This window comes from Caretta caretta, chromosome 23 (genome assembly GCF_965140235.1).
Source record: "Caretta caretta isolate rCarCar2 chromosome 23, rCarCar1.hap1, whole genome shotgun sequence".
Lineage (NCBI taxonomy): Eukaryota > Metazoa > Chordata > Testudines > Cheloniidae > Caretta > Caretta caretta.
The window spans coordinates 3,986,016-4,003,679 of record NC_134228.1 but is presented as its reverse complement, the minus strand read 5'-3'; the positions used below and the strand labels follow the sequence as shown (position 1 = coordinate 4,003,679).

Sequence of the window (17,664 nt, the reverse complement as noted above, 5' to 3'; positions counted from 1 at the left end):
CCACTTGGACAAATCCACAAAGGAAGGAGAAGGGAGCAAAAGCCAGGGACAGTCTAATCACTTGCCCACTCTGCTCTTGTGAGAGACGCTCAACAGCAACGCCAAACCTGTCAGACATGCGTGCAGCATAGTACTTCTGTAGCCAGTCTTTCCAGCACTGGCATCCTCCTTGACACCCCCCACTCTTCAAATGGGGGCCACAGGTGGCTTGAATGAAGTCAGTCTCTTACCAAGTTGGGTGCATATCTGACACACAACTGTACAGCAATTTCAGTCTCAGCACTAATTTACTTCTCCAGCTTGCTAACGATGCCAGATTTTAGAATGAAAGCATCGCCTGATGGCCACAGACTCAGGAGAGGAATCCTGCATTGCAGCTTCTTCTATGTGCATACCAGGTTTACCAGGATTGTTTCTAAACACGCACAGGAGGGGTACGAATCAACAGACTGACCCCCTCCTATTAGCGGGGAGAGGGGGAAGGTCATTCATTCATTCAGAATTCATTTCACCTTCTAAGTCCAGAGCTGTATGGCAAGCAGGCCAACATTTATTCTGAACACGTTAGGGACGGAGAAGCACAATTGCCACACTTCTCCTATCGTGTGCCTCAGGGCTTTGCACCAGCAGCTGCAAATGACAGAGCAGCCTGGGCATTTGTAAACAAAAACAAGCTTCAAGGGAGCAGTTTAACTTGGGGCGGGGAGAGACTGGCCCCACACTCAACCAGTTCACATTGGCTCAATGAGGTTTTAAAGCTCAACAGTGCTATCTAGACAGACAAACTGGCAAGACAACTGAAAATCCATGCTCCCAACCTTAGCTTGGAGAGACTGAGCGTACAAAGCGCATTCAGAGGCTGGCAGGAAAGGGGGTTAAACTCTCTCCCTGAGCTACAGGGTGGGACCCCTGAATGCATGGTGCTGTCCTGGCTCACCAGGTTAGGTCAGTTGCAGGGAATTAATTCTCCTCTCCCGCAATACGCTGTGGGGAGTTGGGGGCTCAGTCCAGCAACAAGACTCAAGAGTGCTGTGCCAAAAGGAGAACCAACAGGTGCAACGGGATTACATCACCTTTCCTCGGACTTGGCTGAAGTGAGACAAGACCTTTGCTATGGACTTCAGTTAAGGAGAGCCTATATGCTTGGTTCTTAAAGGGGCAGCACATTGTTTATATGTCCTTTTGCTGACGAAGGACTCCACAAAGGTAGTTTGTGAAAGAACGCCCTTTCAGTACCAAGTAGGTGTTCCCAGTCGCCGTACAGAATACTTTCCGGCTGCAGCAGACTTGTTGACTCCCGGTAGTAAAAGCCGCATTCAGCACTTTATTTTATTTTTCCCACTGGCTTCCTGGAATTTGGTGCACACCTAAAAAGGATATTGGCTACATAGGGAAGAAAAAAGATCTCACCAGGTCAAGGACAAGAGACCACCCGAGACTGAAAAAGTTTCTGCCATCCTGGACCCTGACTGTTCCCCTACTCCCTAAGGAGGGAGAACAGGTCTTCTGAACATAATGTAGTAGTAGGAGCAGCTTTGTACATTAAAGGGTGACAACACACAGATCTCTAACGGCTGGAAAGCACTATGTAACTTCTCAGTGTAATTACTCATACTCGTCCATTCTCCAATTCTCTTACTGAATCGAGTCCTTCGCATATGTCACCCCCAGTCAACGTCCATGTTCACCTACAAGAAAGGAGTTCTCAAAGTGCGAGCTACTGCCTTTTGCCGGCCTGCATTCACTCTCTTGATGGCTGAACCCCAAAGAAAATCAGGAACAGGGAAAATGTGAAGCTTCCAAAAGAATTTGGCCAGGTCTTATTAGTTGTATTACCATAGCCCCTAGGAGCCCTTGTCATGAAGCAGGACCCCATTGTGTTAGGTGCTGTACATTTTTAATGCTATTCGGTGTATTACAGTAGCACCTAGGAGCCCTAGTTATGAAGCAGCACCCCATGGTGCTAGCCGTGTACAAACACAGAACAAAAAGATTGCCCTTGTTCCAATCTAAGTAACCACTTTCCACAAACAAGGACCATCCTTTGCCACAGTGATTGTGTGTAAGACTTTATGGGGGAGCAGCTCTGGAACAGCCGGTTTAAGAGCCTCAAGGAGAATAACTTTTTGTAACAATCTTCAACAACAGCTTCAGGACAGTCCTGTGTTTGCATAATGCCTAGCACAACGGCGCCTGATCTTGGCGGGCCCATAAGCACTATGGTAATAAACAGGGTTAATACTACCATTTAGCATACACTAGCTGCCTGCGTATTTATGCTCACGTAAGAGTCAGAACACCCCTGGGAACAGGACCAGGCCATTGAATTCTTTGGATGCCTTTTCCCTGTTTTCCTCATTTGCACCTTCAAGTCACATCTCATCTACCCAATGCGTCACATCCCTTTATTCCACAAGCACATCTCACGACATCTGCTGAAAAGATCTGGTCCCAACTCCTTTCCTTTGCTCCAGACTTTTACATCCCATCTGCAGGTTTGTTCTTTGCTGGCATGATCCAGCTTTTCCAAGGAAGCCACCGGCAGCTGGGGTGTTTTCAACACCCATATTTCACATTTTAAAGTTCCCGGGAAAGAGGAAGCTCTTCTCTGGACTGTAACAAACAGATCGAGTCCCAGTCTAGAAGCCAAAAAAAGGGAGCTTGAGAAGAGCTCTGTGGGAAAAGAGACAGATCAAAAGCTCTTCCATTTTACAGCCAGCCAAGAGAGAGGTGACCAGACAAGTCAGATACAATTATGTGATGCCATGTGACTCTCGAGGAGATGGGAAGTGTGCCAAGCCTTTCCAATCAGGCACATTTGCTTTGCTGCTACCAGCCAGACACCTCATTATGGCAAGTCACATGAATATGACATTTAAGCAGACAGGATCATTAAGAAAGCCAAAGGGGTTTTTACTGCCACAGAGGAAAGCAAGGAGGTAACTGCATCGCGAAGCGCTTATGAGAAACACGGGTCTGCAGTTACATCAAAGAACAGCTAAGCTGGGTGAAGGCCTCTGTGGCATCTCTGCTACATAACAATCTAGACAGAGCTAGCACCTTTGGGCAAAGGGAGAACACAGACTCTCTCTTCCCTCCCAAGAGCAAGTGTCTACAGGACACGCACAGATTCCTGAAGCTGACAAGTAGGTCAGCACAGGAATAATCCCAGCAGCACCTCTAGCCCATCTGAAATTCTCTAGGAACAGAAGGCAGCCCAGTGCAGCCCCTCCCGTAGCCTGAGAGGCATCGCGGTTACGCAGCATCAGTCTCCCATGGGACCAGCAGAGCGCTTACTGTGATGTACAGACAGCACCTGTGTCCTGTACTGTGTAAATGCAGGAGCCGATCCCCCCCATTCCCCAGTTGAAGGAGGGGGTAGGAATGGAACAATCTTGTCACAATTACCCTCAGATCACAAACTCCTTGTATTTCAGGGATGATTTTCAACAGCCCATGGGCTCTACAAAGAGTCCAGTTATACCAGAAAAGACTTGTTAGCATGGCTGATTCTCACACTGGCAGAGGGCATGCGCCGACAGCAACAAGACCTGCTGCCTAACCAAGGTGAGAAGGGATATTTGCGGGGATGTGAGAGAAGTGTGTTGTCAGCACACAGGCTCCAACTTCCCATCCAGGGCAGTGAAGTCATTCACCTGAGGATACCGGGGAAGTGTGCCGTCCTCAGCTGCACCAGAGGGGGATATTATGGGTCGCTTCCCCCCATGACAATTAGCCCCTATTCACAACAAGGTGAGGAATTGGGAGCTTTGCCTGAACATCAAACAAGCCTTGCATTTAAAGGGTAGCCAGGAAGCCAAGAGGCACTTCAAAAAAGAAAGCCATTCTCCCCCATACAGAAAGCCATGAGGATATGCAATGCATAACCACTGCAGCAATTCACACCTTAATGCCCCAGCTGGGCTCATGGCTCGTGCTGCATATCAAAAAACAATCTGAATAAGCCCTCCCGTAACATAGGACGGATCTAAAAAAGGAGAGATTTTTACATAGGCAATGGGGAAAGTGCCCCTCCAGGAGCCAGACACACGACAGCCCAACAATCTACTCCCTTCTGCAAGGTGAGCTTCAAAAGGATCCGTGGCACATGTATAAATTTCCAAAGGGGACAGTAAAGGAGAAACAAATTCCTACCAAATCCTTAGAGCAGGGACCCACTTTCCATTGAAAAAAGCCAGCCAAGGGCTCTCATCTTCCTACAAATGCTGTATGTATTTGAACAAAGATTTACTTCCCATTTAGTGAGAGTGAGCAGCAAGAGCTAGAGCTAACTGCAGCCTCACTAATGGGCTGCTTTGAAAGGTTTCAGAGTAGCAGCCGTGTTAGTCTGTATCCTATTCGTAAAAAGAAAAGGAGTACTTATGGCACCTTAGAGACTAACAAATTTATTAGAGAATAAGCTTTCATGAGCTACAGCTCACTTCATCGGATACAGACTAACAGGGCTGCTCTGAGACACCGTTTCCAGTCACTGTATGATGGAAGGCAGGACAAGGGTAAAACAGTACACAGGGCATGCCAGGGAAAGTGCACAGAGAACCAGTTTAAAGAAAGCTTGGTCTGGATACCTGGTCCTGCAAACATGGGTGCAAGCAGAGCTAATACACAGGAAGACATGAAAACAACATTTTCTTTCAATGGTTAAAAACACCAGGAGCACGGGAGAATCCCGGAGAGCCACCAATTCACCCAGTGCTCCCCTCTTACAGCTGCCCCCAACATCATCAAAGGGAGGAAATGAGAGGTGCAGATAGATACATGTTACAAGAACTGCCCACTCGAAGACTTGGCCATTCCCAGCCCTTCAAAGAACAATGGGGTGTTAAAGGTAACAGGTAGACTGTGGAAGAGGCCACAGTCAGGCAAGTTCCCACAAGCCCATCAGCAAGGCCCATTCACATGTCCATGGCAGCATGTGCGGGTTGTAATACAGATCGTAATGCATCTGTGGGAACTTTCACTCAGACGTTCTCCCAGCTTCTGTCTACAGTCTCAGGACACAGGAAAACACGGGCAGCAAACAGGAACATGCTCAAGCCTAAGAGGTGGCAAGCACTGGCCAGAGAGACAAAAGAAGGGGTTTCAAGGTAGCAACAGTTCTAACACCACGCACTATCCTGGCCTAGCCAGGAACTCCCTTAGCTTCCTCCCCACATAAAATAGAAAATGCAGCACTCTATCCTCAGAAAGGGCAGGACACTCCTGCCAATTTGCTCCAGCTGCTCCCAATTTCAGAGAGGAATGGAGCAGACATTCCACCCATTGCTCCCTTTGAGGTAAGGGCCACTTAGCCATACTCCTTTGGAAAGGCCACCCTCTGATAGACAGCAACGTAAGCCTTTCAACATTCACGCCATCCAACATTCTTACCCACTTTTGCAAAGCCCTCTGCTCAAGGTCAGGGTTTCCCTGTTGCACTGGAAGAGAAGAGTCCATTGTAAGTTTCCGTAGAGCATGAGAAAGAGAGGAAAGTGACCTCTCTGGAAGAAATTTCATCTGTCTCAGAATGCAGCCCCCTTTTTCCAGAACACCTCCAGACCCATTTGCTCCTATGACATGAGTTTCAGCCCAACAGGAAGAGAGTCAGCAAGGTGGGGAGGCAGGGACTGGACACCCTCTAACAGGTCTTTTCCCCTGTTAATTACTCGACCCTTGGCCTGGTTTTCAGAGGGCTGAGCACCCAGGCATCCCAGTTAAATCAGCGGAAGCTGTATGTGATCAGCAGCCTAAGGGAAAAAATCTGTCCAAAAGCCTATGACCCTAATATGCTGTTACCCCGGACACAATACACTCGACAGCAGCGTTCTATGAGAAAACGAACACCCTCCAAACAGAGCCACATAAACCATTCCACAGCTTTCCCTGGAACATAAGAATGGCTCTACTGGGTCAGACCAAGGGTCCATCTAGCCTTGAATCCTGTTTTCCGACAGTGGCCAGTGCCAGGTGCCCCAGAGGGAATGAACAGAACAGGTCATCATCAAGCAATCCATCTCCTGTCGCTCATTCCCAGCTTCTGGCAAACAGAGACTAGGGATGCCACTGATGGACCTGTCCTCCATGAATTTATCTAGTTCTTTTTTGAACCTTGTTATGGTCTTGTCCTTCACAACATCCTCTGGCAAGGAGTTCCACAGGTTGACTGTGCATTGTGTGAAGAAATACTTCCTTTTATTTGTTTTAAGCCTACAGCCTATTAATTTCATTTGGTGACCCCTCGTTCTTAGTGTTATGAGAAGTAGTAAACAACACTTCCTTATCTACTTTCTCTACACCAGTCATGATTTTATAGACCTCAATCATATCTCCCCTTAGCCGTCTCTTTTCCAAGCTGAAAAGTCCCAGTCTTCTCAATCTCTCCTCATACGGAAGCTGTTCCATACCCCTAATCATTTTCGTTGCCCTTTTCTGAACCTTTTCCAATTCCAACAGCTGCTGTCCGTGTTCCTAAATCTATATGGCTCCATCTAGTTTGTTAATGGGTGTCCAGAGAAGCCAATGTGACTTGAGCAGATCTGCTAGGGACCCAATGGATTGATTCCAATGGAAGATAACGGACAACTTTTTCAGCCTCCCTACTCAATCTGGACACCCATTAACAAACCAGATGGAGCCATATAGGTTTAGGAACACTGACAGCAGCTATTCTGTACCACACCGCCCCCTTCTCCCATGACACTTTGAGACTCATTTGCTCCTGTTACATGAGTTGAGGAAAGTTCCCAAAAATGACCAGATGGCTCACAGGAGCAAGAATGGGTTGCAAGAGCTTTTCACTTCCAGGTCACTGGTTCAAATTCAGCCTAGCCTGGTAGTGAAAGGAGATTGCCACCACCTGTTTGATGATCCCTTTGTGAAATAAGTCAGGGGAGCTCACCACCGTTTTTTAGGAGACTGGTGACCACATCATCAAGGCAACAGGCATTTAATGGCATTTGGATTGACAGTATCAGCTGTGTGCTGAAAAGATCATGGAGATGCAACACCTAGGTATCTCTCCTATGAAAATAAAGAGAGGACTTATTTATTCAGGACTGCCCATCACCAGCACAAAAGGGTTTCCCCATGGCACCTCAGCAAAGGTAAGGGACTCCGGAAAGGAGGCACAAAGCATCATTGGAAAGTGCTTCACAGAAACATCCAAGGCACTGCTAAACTATTCATCACCTGGATTGTTATGAGGGTATAACACACTTCTAAGGGCTGATTTACAAAGAGACCCAAAAAGTGCGGAAGGCTTCCCTGGAAAACATGATGCACAAGGCCATTGACCCATGAACACGCCAAGAGGAAGACGGTGACAGCTGCAGACACAGTCTATGCTCTGAAACACCAATGCCGCACTTCATGCTAATTTGGTGGCTGAAACCTCAGATTAAGACTAAAATATTACCATAAAAAAAGCCACCAAACCAACCCTCTTTGGATTAAGAGAAGGTCTGAGCGGCAGAGAAGGCGTAACAGCAAGATCTATCCCAACAGGGAGTAGGATGAGAACTGCAACAGGCTGTTCAACTGAAGACTCCTGCACCCTGAGTCAACGACAGAGTCCCAGAAACTCCATTTGTAACGAGGAGATGGACTGTTTGGCAGAAGAGTTCGACTACACACAGAGCAAGTCACTTTCATGCACAGGACGGACGTCTGCAGTCAAACCACTAGTTGTTAGCACAGAGAGCGTGAGGAACCTGAAATTCCCTGCAGCTATGCTTGTAAGATCCACTCAAGTCTGAGCAACAGTTGAAGTCTGCAAAGAACTGACACAGCCATTGACAGCTGCAAAAGAGGAGGGGCAAGTCTTATGAAAAACTGAGCAAGACCTATCGGAACTGGGCAACTCTCTCTCCCTTCTCGTGTTCAACAACTGAGCAGAATTAGCGCTAATGGGAGAATCTAGAATGCAATGCGGGAAAGTTTGCTGAGCTATTTGATCCATGACCACCTTCCCCGTTGGGACAGCGCATGCCGAGCAAAAACGTAGATCCCTGAACTAGCCCAGTACCCCCAAATCAACATCATGGAGTTTCAAGGGAAAACCCACTACCCAGAATATTTCAAAGTGTTTGCCCCCAACACCAAGAAACCCTGACTTTACCTAGCACATAATTCCTTCCCGTTGTGCACACCCCCAGGAACCCACACATCAATTTTGTTCTGATTCTTTCCCAGTGGAAATTGAAGCCAATGTCATTGATGGATACCTCAAAGCTCCCTCAATACCATCACGCCCCCTGCTGGGAAGAAGACACTTGTCAGGACTCGGCCCTGAAAGAATGGGATTTAAAGGGTGTACCGGGTGCTACTATGGAATGCTCTGAAGGTTCTTTACAAAACCCCAGAAGACAACACGGCAGAGCACGCGCATGCCCACACACCCCATGCTGTAACTAGGCTTGCTGTGCTGAAGAGGTCCACGCAGCCAAATGTGAACGACCTCTATAGAACTACAGGGATCTCCTATGGCTAAGCCAGCACCTGGGCAATCACTAGCTGTGCACAGAAACAATTCTTATTTCACTCCTCTTGGCTGGTCCCTGGGCCTGTCTATCTTAAAACTGGACTCTCTGGCTTAGGCTGAGAACTGTTCCTCTCTCCTCCTCCTCACTTTGCAGGAGGAAGTAATCCAAATCACAACCAGCGAGCAATGTTCAACTGGCCAGTTACTAAGAGAACAGCGATAACTGTCTGAGTACCTGGCTAATTTAATTGACACTCCCCCGTCCCCAACCATAAACCTAACCTTGTACCATTCGCTCATGCAGGAAAGATTATTATTGATTCCTGGTGCACACATAACCAGCCTTGCAGAACGTGTTCAAACAGAAACAGCGCCCTCTTGTGGCATTCACCAAGCAAACAGCACTGTAGCTCACTGCAGTTCTACCAACAATTCCCTTGTATAACGAGGAGCAAAACCCAAAGAACACAGAAAGCACCTTACCTTAGCCCCTTGCTCGTCCACTGAATTACTACCTGCCAGCAAAACAGAAGAAGAAGAAGAAGTCAGTCACTTTCTCAGCCAACACTGCAACATGAACACTGTTACAAACAGAAAAGGAGTACTTGTGGCACCTTAGAGACTAACCAATTTATTTGAGCATGAGCTTTCGTGAGCCACAGCTCACTTCATCAGATGTGTCATCTGATGAAGTGAGCTGTGGCTCACGAAAGCTCATGCTCAAATAAATTGGTTAGTCTCTAAGGTGCCACAAGTACTCCTTTTCTTTTTGCGAATACAGACTAACACGGCTGTTCCTCTGAAACCTGTTACAAACAGATACCAGACCCATGTGTACATCTGGCCACATTACATGTTTGAAGGCCTCAACATAACAAACAGATCTCTGCAGACAGCAGAGAAACTCCCTCTCACTTCCCCGGCCGGAGAAGTTGTGGAACAAGATGTCCCTGCCTTCCCACTTTGTTCAGATCAAAAAACACCCAATGCAAATCAGCGATGTGGTCATTCCATTAATTTGTGAGAGACTTTGTGCAATAAGTAGAGCATTAAGTGATGGTAGTGCTCAGGAAGGGTTCCATCTTGACAGCTCTGGAAACGGAAGACTACATTCTAAACAGACTGTAATAGTACAGACTGTCTCACTAATGGGCCTCAGTTCTATGCCAGAGATATCAATGCTAAGTTTCCAGAAAAACATTTTTAAAATTGCCATTAAAATACAAGAACCCCTTAAAAAAACCCCAGCAGTCTTGGTACTGTGTTGGGATATCAACTAACTCCCTTCCTGGCTAATCTGACTGGCCAGACACCTTTTGCATGAAGGTCGGATACTACAGTGATGTGTGTCATGTAAGTATCTAGACAGACCAAGAAAGGGAGGTTTAGTGGATTAGACTGCAGGCTTTCGGGGCTAAGGACCATACCTATGTGTGTTTGTACAGCATCTAGCACAATAATGCCTAGTTTTATTTAGTGCTCTGAGATCTCAAAGTAATTTATGTAGCACTCATAAAAGGAATGTCAGGGTTAGATTTCCCATGCTGTGTTCCTTTAAGAACTGAATATCTGATGAGTCTGGGGGTATACCATTTACAAAGGAGGTCAGTACCATTAGCTCCCCTTCTACAGATGGGGTCCTGATCCTGACTGGGATCTCTGAACACCATGGTAATATAAATAATAAAAATGGAAAGAACAGAACTCCTGGGTTCTATTCCTGACCCTGCTACCGACTTGTTGTGTAGCAAGCCATTGGCATGCACCGTAAGCATCTATACAATAGGAATAATTATCCTTCACAACCTTGCAAAGGTGTTGTGAGCTTAGTTTTTGTAAAAGACTTGAGATCCTTGGAAGAAAGGTAATAAAAATATAGCCAGTTATTGGGCAGGGGGAATCAGCTGCTAGAGAATAATCAGAAAGGCACTGAGAATAACACATTTGCTGGGATTTTTATAGAATTGTTAATACATTTCTATCCCAAATGGATTGGAACAGCTTACCAAAAATATAGATAACTGCTATCCCGCTACCAGCTCCCATTAGCCCTGCTATCCGGAGCACCATTTTCTTGGCATAGGCTGTATTTTCCTTCTGTTTCTTCTCCTGCTGCTCATCAGAACTGGACCCTTTCCCATCTCCTCCCTCTGTTGACTACCCATGGAGGGTGGGAAAAAGAAAAGATTTAAGTTATCAGGTGTGAAAGTTACAGAAGTTAGGGTTCATAGCTACAGAGAAGAGAGCCACACACAGGTAAATAATTAACTCACTGGACTCAAAACCTCTAGGGAAAAATTCCACTGGCCTTTCTGTTTAGTACCAGAACGTGATTATAGAACCTTTTACAGAACTCCCCGTGAAAGGAATAAAGAAAGCAATTAACATAATCAGAGAAACTAAAGATGGAAAGGATCCATTACATCATCTAGCCAGAGATCGGATTAGCAAATTCTTCAGCCTTTACTGTATAGACAGTATCCTTCAAAATGTGAAATGACTAAGTCAATATAGTGGAGTCTGCCTGAATATGCAGACTGCCTGAAACAACAGCTATAAAAGGAGCATTAACTGCTTCATTTATCCAAAGGGAACTCTGAATCCTAATGAGGCAATTAAATGTCAACAACGTTACCTATTTTTATTCGGATCAAGCATGCAAGAGGAAGATTTGTGCAATCCACCCAGCATGGCTCCTTGTGATGGGGTTGCTAGAGTAAGTACCACCATTTCCCCCTCCCCATTCTGACCCTACGTCTAGTCCAGCCATCGCAGCCTGGGAAAGACTGGTCTCCCCTAAGGTTTCCCTGCACTATTAATGAGGCACAAACACAAACTGTCAAATGCTGTGCCAACCGAAGAAAAGACCCTGACCTCGAGAAAATAGCATCAGACTTGCAAACTTTTCCCTCATCCACTTGTTTGGGGAGAGTAAAATACAAGGTTTTTTCATTAGTGATCAGATGTCCTGGCAAAGGGCAGGGGAGTGGGGTTTTGTGCTTAGCGTGGTAAGTTTTCATAACAATTTTACAAGACTGCTTTAAAGTCCTGTTACCAGGGTACTTTCCCCTTACGTTTTGGAGGGTTAAAATGAACCACTGGGGAAACGTTTGCCCCCGAGCCTGAAATCTGAATGCCAAGTCCTAACCAGAATACAATTTTGTTTAGCAACCATTTGAGAGAGCCGATATTTTAAACCTGGAACAACTATAAAACCAGCAATAGGTCTGTTTTTTACTCCCGTGGTTAAAGGTCGAATGGCACTGTAAAGGCTAATACCCCACTGAAACGCAGGACGGAAGAATATGACTACCCAAGCAGAAATATGGTCACAAGACCAAGATTAAACACCCAGCTGCCTTTGTGAAAACTACCATAAGAACTGTAATGCTTCCAGGTGGTCAAGACTTCTGGGCTAGATCTCATTTGAAAAAGAGCAACCTCCCTGTACCAGCCAGAACTCCCTAGTACCATGTCAGGGAACTGAGGTTGGCACAGGCAGATGAGCACATCCCCCATTGAGATACCCACACATCTCCCTGCGGCGCCCCGAGTTTTTCCTGGTTGCTTCTCCTCCAAACACTGACCAGACCAAACCATGCGAGATGCAACAGGCAAACCTTCCGGGATGTGCCAGTGCCAAGGGGGACAATACAGTGACAGTGAGTAAGAATGCTCTCCCATCCCACATTTCCGTGGAACATCCTAATTTCCACAACCTGCTTGTGGGATGTTTTGGGGTCTTGGCATTAATTCTGGAGCCTGAGACACACCGGGTTGTGAGAGGACAAAGCTGACACTGCCAAGGACTCTCAAGTACATTTCAGCAGCGCCACCTTGTGACAGCCAGGTAGAGACCCTGATGACCTTTCTGCTGAGGTCATGCCTGCCTCTCAATGCCAAGTGGTGGCCATTTCTGACAGTATACCAGACAGGGTCTTGTCCCATCCAGTGACAACTCCCCTTGTCCCTAAACCTGCCCCCAAGCTTGCCAACTTCATCATACCCTATCATCAAACCTGCCTTTCAACTCCCCACACGCCATCCTCCCAACCAATTCACAACCTCCCTCTCCGCTTTTCCTTTCCCACCACTTCCCAGCCCCACTTCCCTTTGGATGGCAACCCCCAGCCTTCCCCCTCACAACCCCCACAACCATGCCCTTCCCAGTCCTCAACCCCCTCCCCACTGACAACCCCCCCACACCCTAATCCCCTCCCAGCCATTTCTGATCCTTCCCATTAACAACCCACCTCACCACCCTTCCCCATTCCCCCACTCACTGATAACCCCATCTCTCTCTCCCTCCACCCCCGAATGCCCCTATCCCAAGCTCCCTCAACCATTTTCTAGTGTCCTCTCCTCTCCTCCCCTCCCCTCCCGCCACATACACCCCACCCTCGGTTGTAATAACTTGGCCAACAGATTTACCCCAATGGTGAGTTTATCTGTAAAAAGTGAGGGTACGCTCATAAGAGATCACAATAACCTGAAACATCAAGTGTTGACGGGAAAAGGTATGAAAAGGAGACAGAAAGACTGAACGAGTCCGAACAAAAAGGCCGGCTGATGTAACTCAAGGCTTGTGGTAAGATAATGCCTGGTAAACAAGGTGAGCGTAGAACCAGAAATCAATGAACCAAAACTGGTGTGTTGAAAAGTAGGCCAACCCCCCCCACCACAGCCCCCCTTCCCACACCCCCATCCCCCAACCTTCCCCCCACCACAGCCCCCCTTCCCACACCCCCAACCTTCCCCCCACCACAGCCCCCCTTCCCACACCCCCAACCTTCCCCCCACCACAGCCCCCCTTCCCACACCCCCATCCCCCAACCTTCCCCCCACCACAGCCCCCCTTCCCACACCCCCATCCCCCAACCACAGCCCCCCTTCCCACACCCCCATCCCCCAACCACAGCCCCCCTTCCCACACCCCCAACCTTCCCCCCACCACAGCCCCCCTTCCCACACCCCCAACCTTCCCCCCACCACAGCCCCCCTTCCCACACCCCCAACCTTCCCCCCACCACAGCCCCCCTTCCCACACCCCCAACCTTCCCCCCACCACAGCCCCCCTTCCCACACCCCCAACCCCCCACCACAGCCCCCCTTCCCACACCCCCATCCCCCAACCACAGCCCCCCTTCCCACACCCCCACCCCCAACCACAGCCCCCCTTCCCACACCCCCAACCCCCCCGACACCCTCCCCCCCAAAGAGCAGCCCCGCCCCCTCCCCTCTGGCCCCGCCCCCTCACCTGCTGGTGCTGCCGTAGCTTGTCCTGCAGCAGCGCCTCGGCCAGCCCCACCCCCGCGCCCTGCGGCGGCGCCCCCGCGCTCAGGGCCCGGCCCGGGGCCGCCCGGGGCCGCCGACAGCAGCCGCCCCCCAGCGCGCGGACCCCGCACGCCGCCGCTACAACCAGCCCGCGAGCCGCCGCCATCTTCCTCCCCCCCCCGGAGCGCAGCGCGCAGGCGCCGGGTGCCGCCTCCCGCCCAATCGGAGCGCTTCGAGCCCAGCCCGCCAATCCACGCGCGAGGGGAGGTCAGGCCGCTGCCGGGGAGATTGAAAAGTAGCGGGGGAGCTCAGCCAATCAGAGGAAAAGGCAGTGAAGGCAACGCCCACACCGCGGCCTTCCACCAATCAGACATCGGGGTGACCCTGACCCCGCCTATCTTGGCTAGGCAGACCAATCGCAAGCGACAGAAGGCCGGCACCGGGCTCTGAGGGAGACAGGCCGGCAGACCAATGACAAACCATAGGAGGCGGAGCTAAGAGGGCAGACCCAACCCATCACAAGACACGCCTGCCCTGCGCAGGCCGCTGCCGCCCCAGCCAATCAGAGCGGGGGGAGAGCGAGAAGAACGGAAGGCGGCGAAGGTCAAATGAGGCACTTGGGCTGCTGGCGCCCTTCGCGCTGTCTGAAGCTGGGAGGAAAGGCTGCGGCGAGCGAGGGGCGGGTTGGAGGTGGATGGGGGCAGTGGAGGGAGGAGGCAGGTGGGGGGGGGAGGTTGGGGCAATGGAGGGGGAGGGGGATATGAGGGAGGGGGAAGGGAGGTTGGGGCAATAGAGGGGGAGGGGGATGGGGATATGAGGGAGGGGGAGGGGGATTTGAGGAAGGGGGAAGGGAGGTTGGGGCAATAGAGGGGGAGGGGGATTTGAGGAAGGGGGAAGGGAGGTGGCAGTTGGGAGGGGGGAAGGCAGGTGGGGGGGGAGGTTGGGGCAATGGAGGGGGAGGGGGATGGGGATTTGAGGGAGGGGGAGGGGGATTTGAGGGGGGAAGGGAGGTTGGGGCAATGGAGGGAGGAGGGGGATTTGAGGAAGGGGGAAGGGAGGTTGGAGGTGGATGGGGTTGGGGGGAAATGGGAGGATGGGGATTTGAGGAAGGGAGGTTGGAGGTGGATGGGGGGAAATGGGAGGATGGGGATTTGAGGGAGGGGGAGAAGGGGGAGGGGGAAGGGAGGTTGGAGGTGGATGGGGGGAAATGGGAGGATGGGGATTTGAGGGAGGGGGAGAAGGGGGAGGGGGAAGGGAGGTTGGAGGTGGATGGGGTTGGGGGAAAATGGGAGGATGGGGATTTGAGGGAGGGGGAGAAGGGGGAGGGGGAAGGGAGGTTGGAGGTGGATGGGGTTGGGGGAAAATGGGAGGATGGGGATTTGAGGGAGGTTGGGGCAATGGAGGGAGGGGGAAGGGAGGTTGGAGGTGGATGGGGGGAAATGGGAGGATGGGGATTTGAGGGAGGGGGAAGGGAGGTTAGAGGTGGATGGGGAATAGGTGGGGCAGTGGAGGGAGGAGGCAGTTGGGAGAGGGGAAGGGAGGTTGGGGGCAATGGAGGGAGGGGGGATTTGAGGGAGGATGGAGGTGGATGGGGAATTGGTGGGGCAGTGGAGGGAGGTGGATGGGGATTTGAGTGGGGGGAAGGGAGGTTGGAGGTGGACGTGAAATTTGTGGGGCAGTGGAGGGACGTGGATGGGGATTGGAGGGGGAGAAAGGAGGAGATGGGAGGTGGATGGGGAATTGGTGGGGCAGTGGAGGGAGGATGCAGTTGGGAAGGGAGGTGGATGGGAGGGGAGGGAGGAGGTGTTGGGGATAAGAGGGAGTGAGGGGGCTGATGGGGAGACTAGAAGGTAACGAAGGCGGAGCAGTGTGGTAGCAACATTCCCCCCGCAGCACAACACTGATCCTTTCCCAGGTCCCACTAGCACTTCAGCTCTGGCCCTTGTGTACTACCTCCTCCTCCTCCCCACTTTTTCCACAGTTTTTGGCACACTCCTAGCAGCTGGGCACAGGCCCAGGCTACAGGATTTTTGATGCAACAGAATCAGAGCGTTCACTAGAATTAAAACCTTTGACCCACTTCAGTGCAAAGGATGGGGGGCTTCCTCACCTATGACAGTCTGAAGCTTCCATTCTGAGAGATGTGGAACACTCCATTCTTCTCTCTGCGTTGTTCGCTCTGAAGTCTAGTGATGGCACTTTAAAGATCATTTTCACAAGCTGTGGCCACATGCACTTACATGCCAAATATGTGCTCCTGTTGTAAACAGCCTGTGGATCGAGGAGATTGTACAGTCCAAACTTTGCAACCACAGCCTGAATGCATTTAAATTATCTTGCTCCACCCCCTGAATTGACAGTGGAGGAAATAATATTCCTCACGCCATGTTAGAAGTGGTTCAGGAGAGTTGACTGGACCTTCTTCCAAAGCTGCCCAGTCCAAGCCCAGGCATGGCTTCCCTGCAGGACTGGGTGAAGTGATCCCTCCCTGCTTTTCTGTATGGGTTTCAGACAGAAGCAAGGGATGACCGAGTACCTGAAATTACTTTACTACATTGTAAATTGATGCCATCGCTTCAAGGAAAATAAAAGCAAGAACAATACAGTGTTCTAGGATATTGTTCAAGCAGCTCTACAAACCTCTGCTGTTTAGGGTTTTAACAAGACTCATCGAAACTCACTGCAGCCTGCAGGCAGAGGGGCAAAGCAACAGCTTAGCACAGCTTTTTCCTTTATTCAAATTTATAAAATAACCCAACAGAGGAAGTCCTTTTCTGATACTCTTTGGTGATCCTTATAGTGAAAGGGGGAAATCCTTTCAAAGGAAGATTCTGCCTTAGGTCTGTAGCCTCCAAATTAGGGTTAATTTATTCATAATGTGAGACCGCCCACAAAATATTTCTATTTGAAAAAATAATTCCTAGTGAAAAACAAAATCTTTCCCCTGTGGTGCATGTAACCCAGCTTCTTCAGAACAAGGAGCAATGGTCTCAAGTTGCAGTGGGGGAGGTCTAGGTTGGATATTAGGAAACACTATTTCACGTGGAGGGTGGGGAAGCCCTGGAATGGGTTCCCTAGGGAGGTGGGGGAATCTCCCTCCTTAGAGGCTTTTACGGCCCTGCTTGACGAAGCGCTGGCTGGGATGATTTAGTTGGGGTCGGTCCTGCTTTGAGCTGCGGGTTGGACTAGATACCTCCTGAGGTCTCTTCCAACCCTGACCTTCTATCATTCTATTACAGCCCAGGGCTGGTGCATATGAACCAGAAAACGAAAGAGGAGAAACACATTAGACACAAGAGTGAAAGTGACCCAGTCTGTTATCGCTGGCCAACTTGGGGGGAAATGCAAAAATGGTGCTGAGGTGAACAACTCTGCACCAGGTAAATTTCACCCATGGGTCAACAAGCAGCCGTCAGCTGTTTCAAGGACATTCAGTTACTTGGTCTGGATTTAAAGCAGTGATTTAGACCTGAAAGGAAAAGGGGAATTGAGTCCTGTTTATTGTATTGAGTATTAGTCACTTTATCAGTCTGATTTTTTTGATCGCCAAGATAAAAGAGCCTGCTCCTCTCCTTCAATTGCCACAGCCTTGCTTCAGGCGCGACTGGAAGCTTGACTGAACAGTGCTGCTCTACTCCCCTACGGAAAACCCCTCACATAGAATGGGAATGGCAGGGTAGAAGGGACCTCAAGAGGTCACCAAGCCAAGCCCCGAGCCGAGGCAGCATCAAGTAAACCTAGACCAGCCCTGACAGATGTTTGTCCAACCTGTTCAGAAAAACCTCCAATGATGGGGATCCCACAACTTCCTTTCCAGAGCTTCACTCCCCTGAGAGTTAGAAAATGTATCCTAATCTCTCACCTCAATCTCCCTTGCTGCAGATTAAACTTATTGCTTCTTGTCCTACCTC

General features: G+C 49.7%; 1 protein-coding gene across 1 annotated transcript in view; it reads right to left on the bottom strand.

The window, feature by feature from the left end:
• TIMM50 (translocase of inner mitochondrial membrane 50) overlaps nucleotides 1-13,829 on the bottom strand; it is a 47,196-nt gene extending 33,367 nt beyond the window's left edge. Inside the window, exons 1-3 of the mRNA XM_075122515.1 lie at nucleotides 13,737-13,829; nucleotides 10,486-10,636; nucleotides 8,963-8,994 (exon numbers count right to left, since the gene is read on the bottom strand). Coding sequence (XP_074978616.1) covers nucleotides 8,963-8,994; nucleotides 10,486-10,549 — 96 coding nt within the window. The 5' untranslated portion in view covers nucleotides 10,550-10,636; nucleotides 13,737-13,829. The remainder of the gene's footprint in view (nucleotides 1-8,962; nucleotides 8,995-10,485; nucleotides 10,637-13,736) is intronic.
• Nucleotides 13,830-17,664: the final 3,835 nt, after the last annotated feature.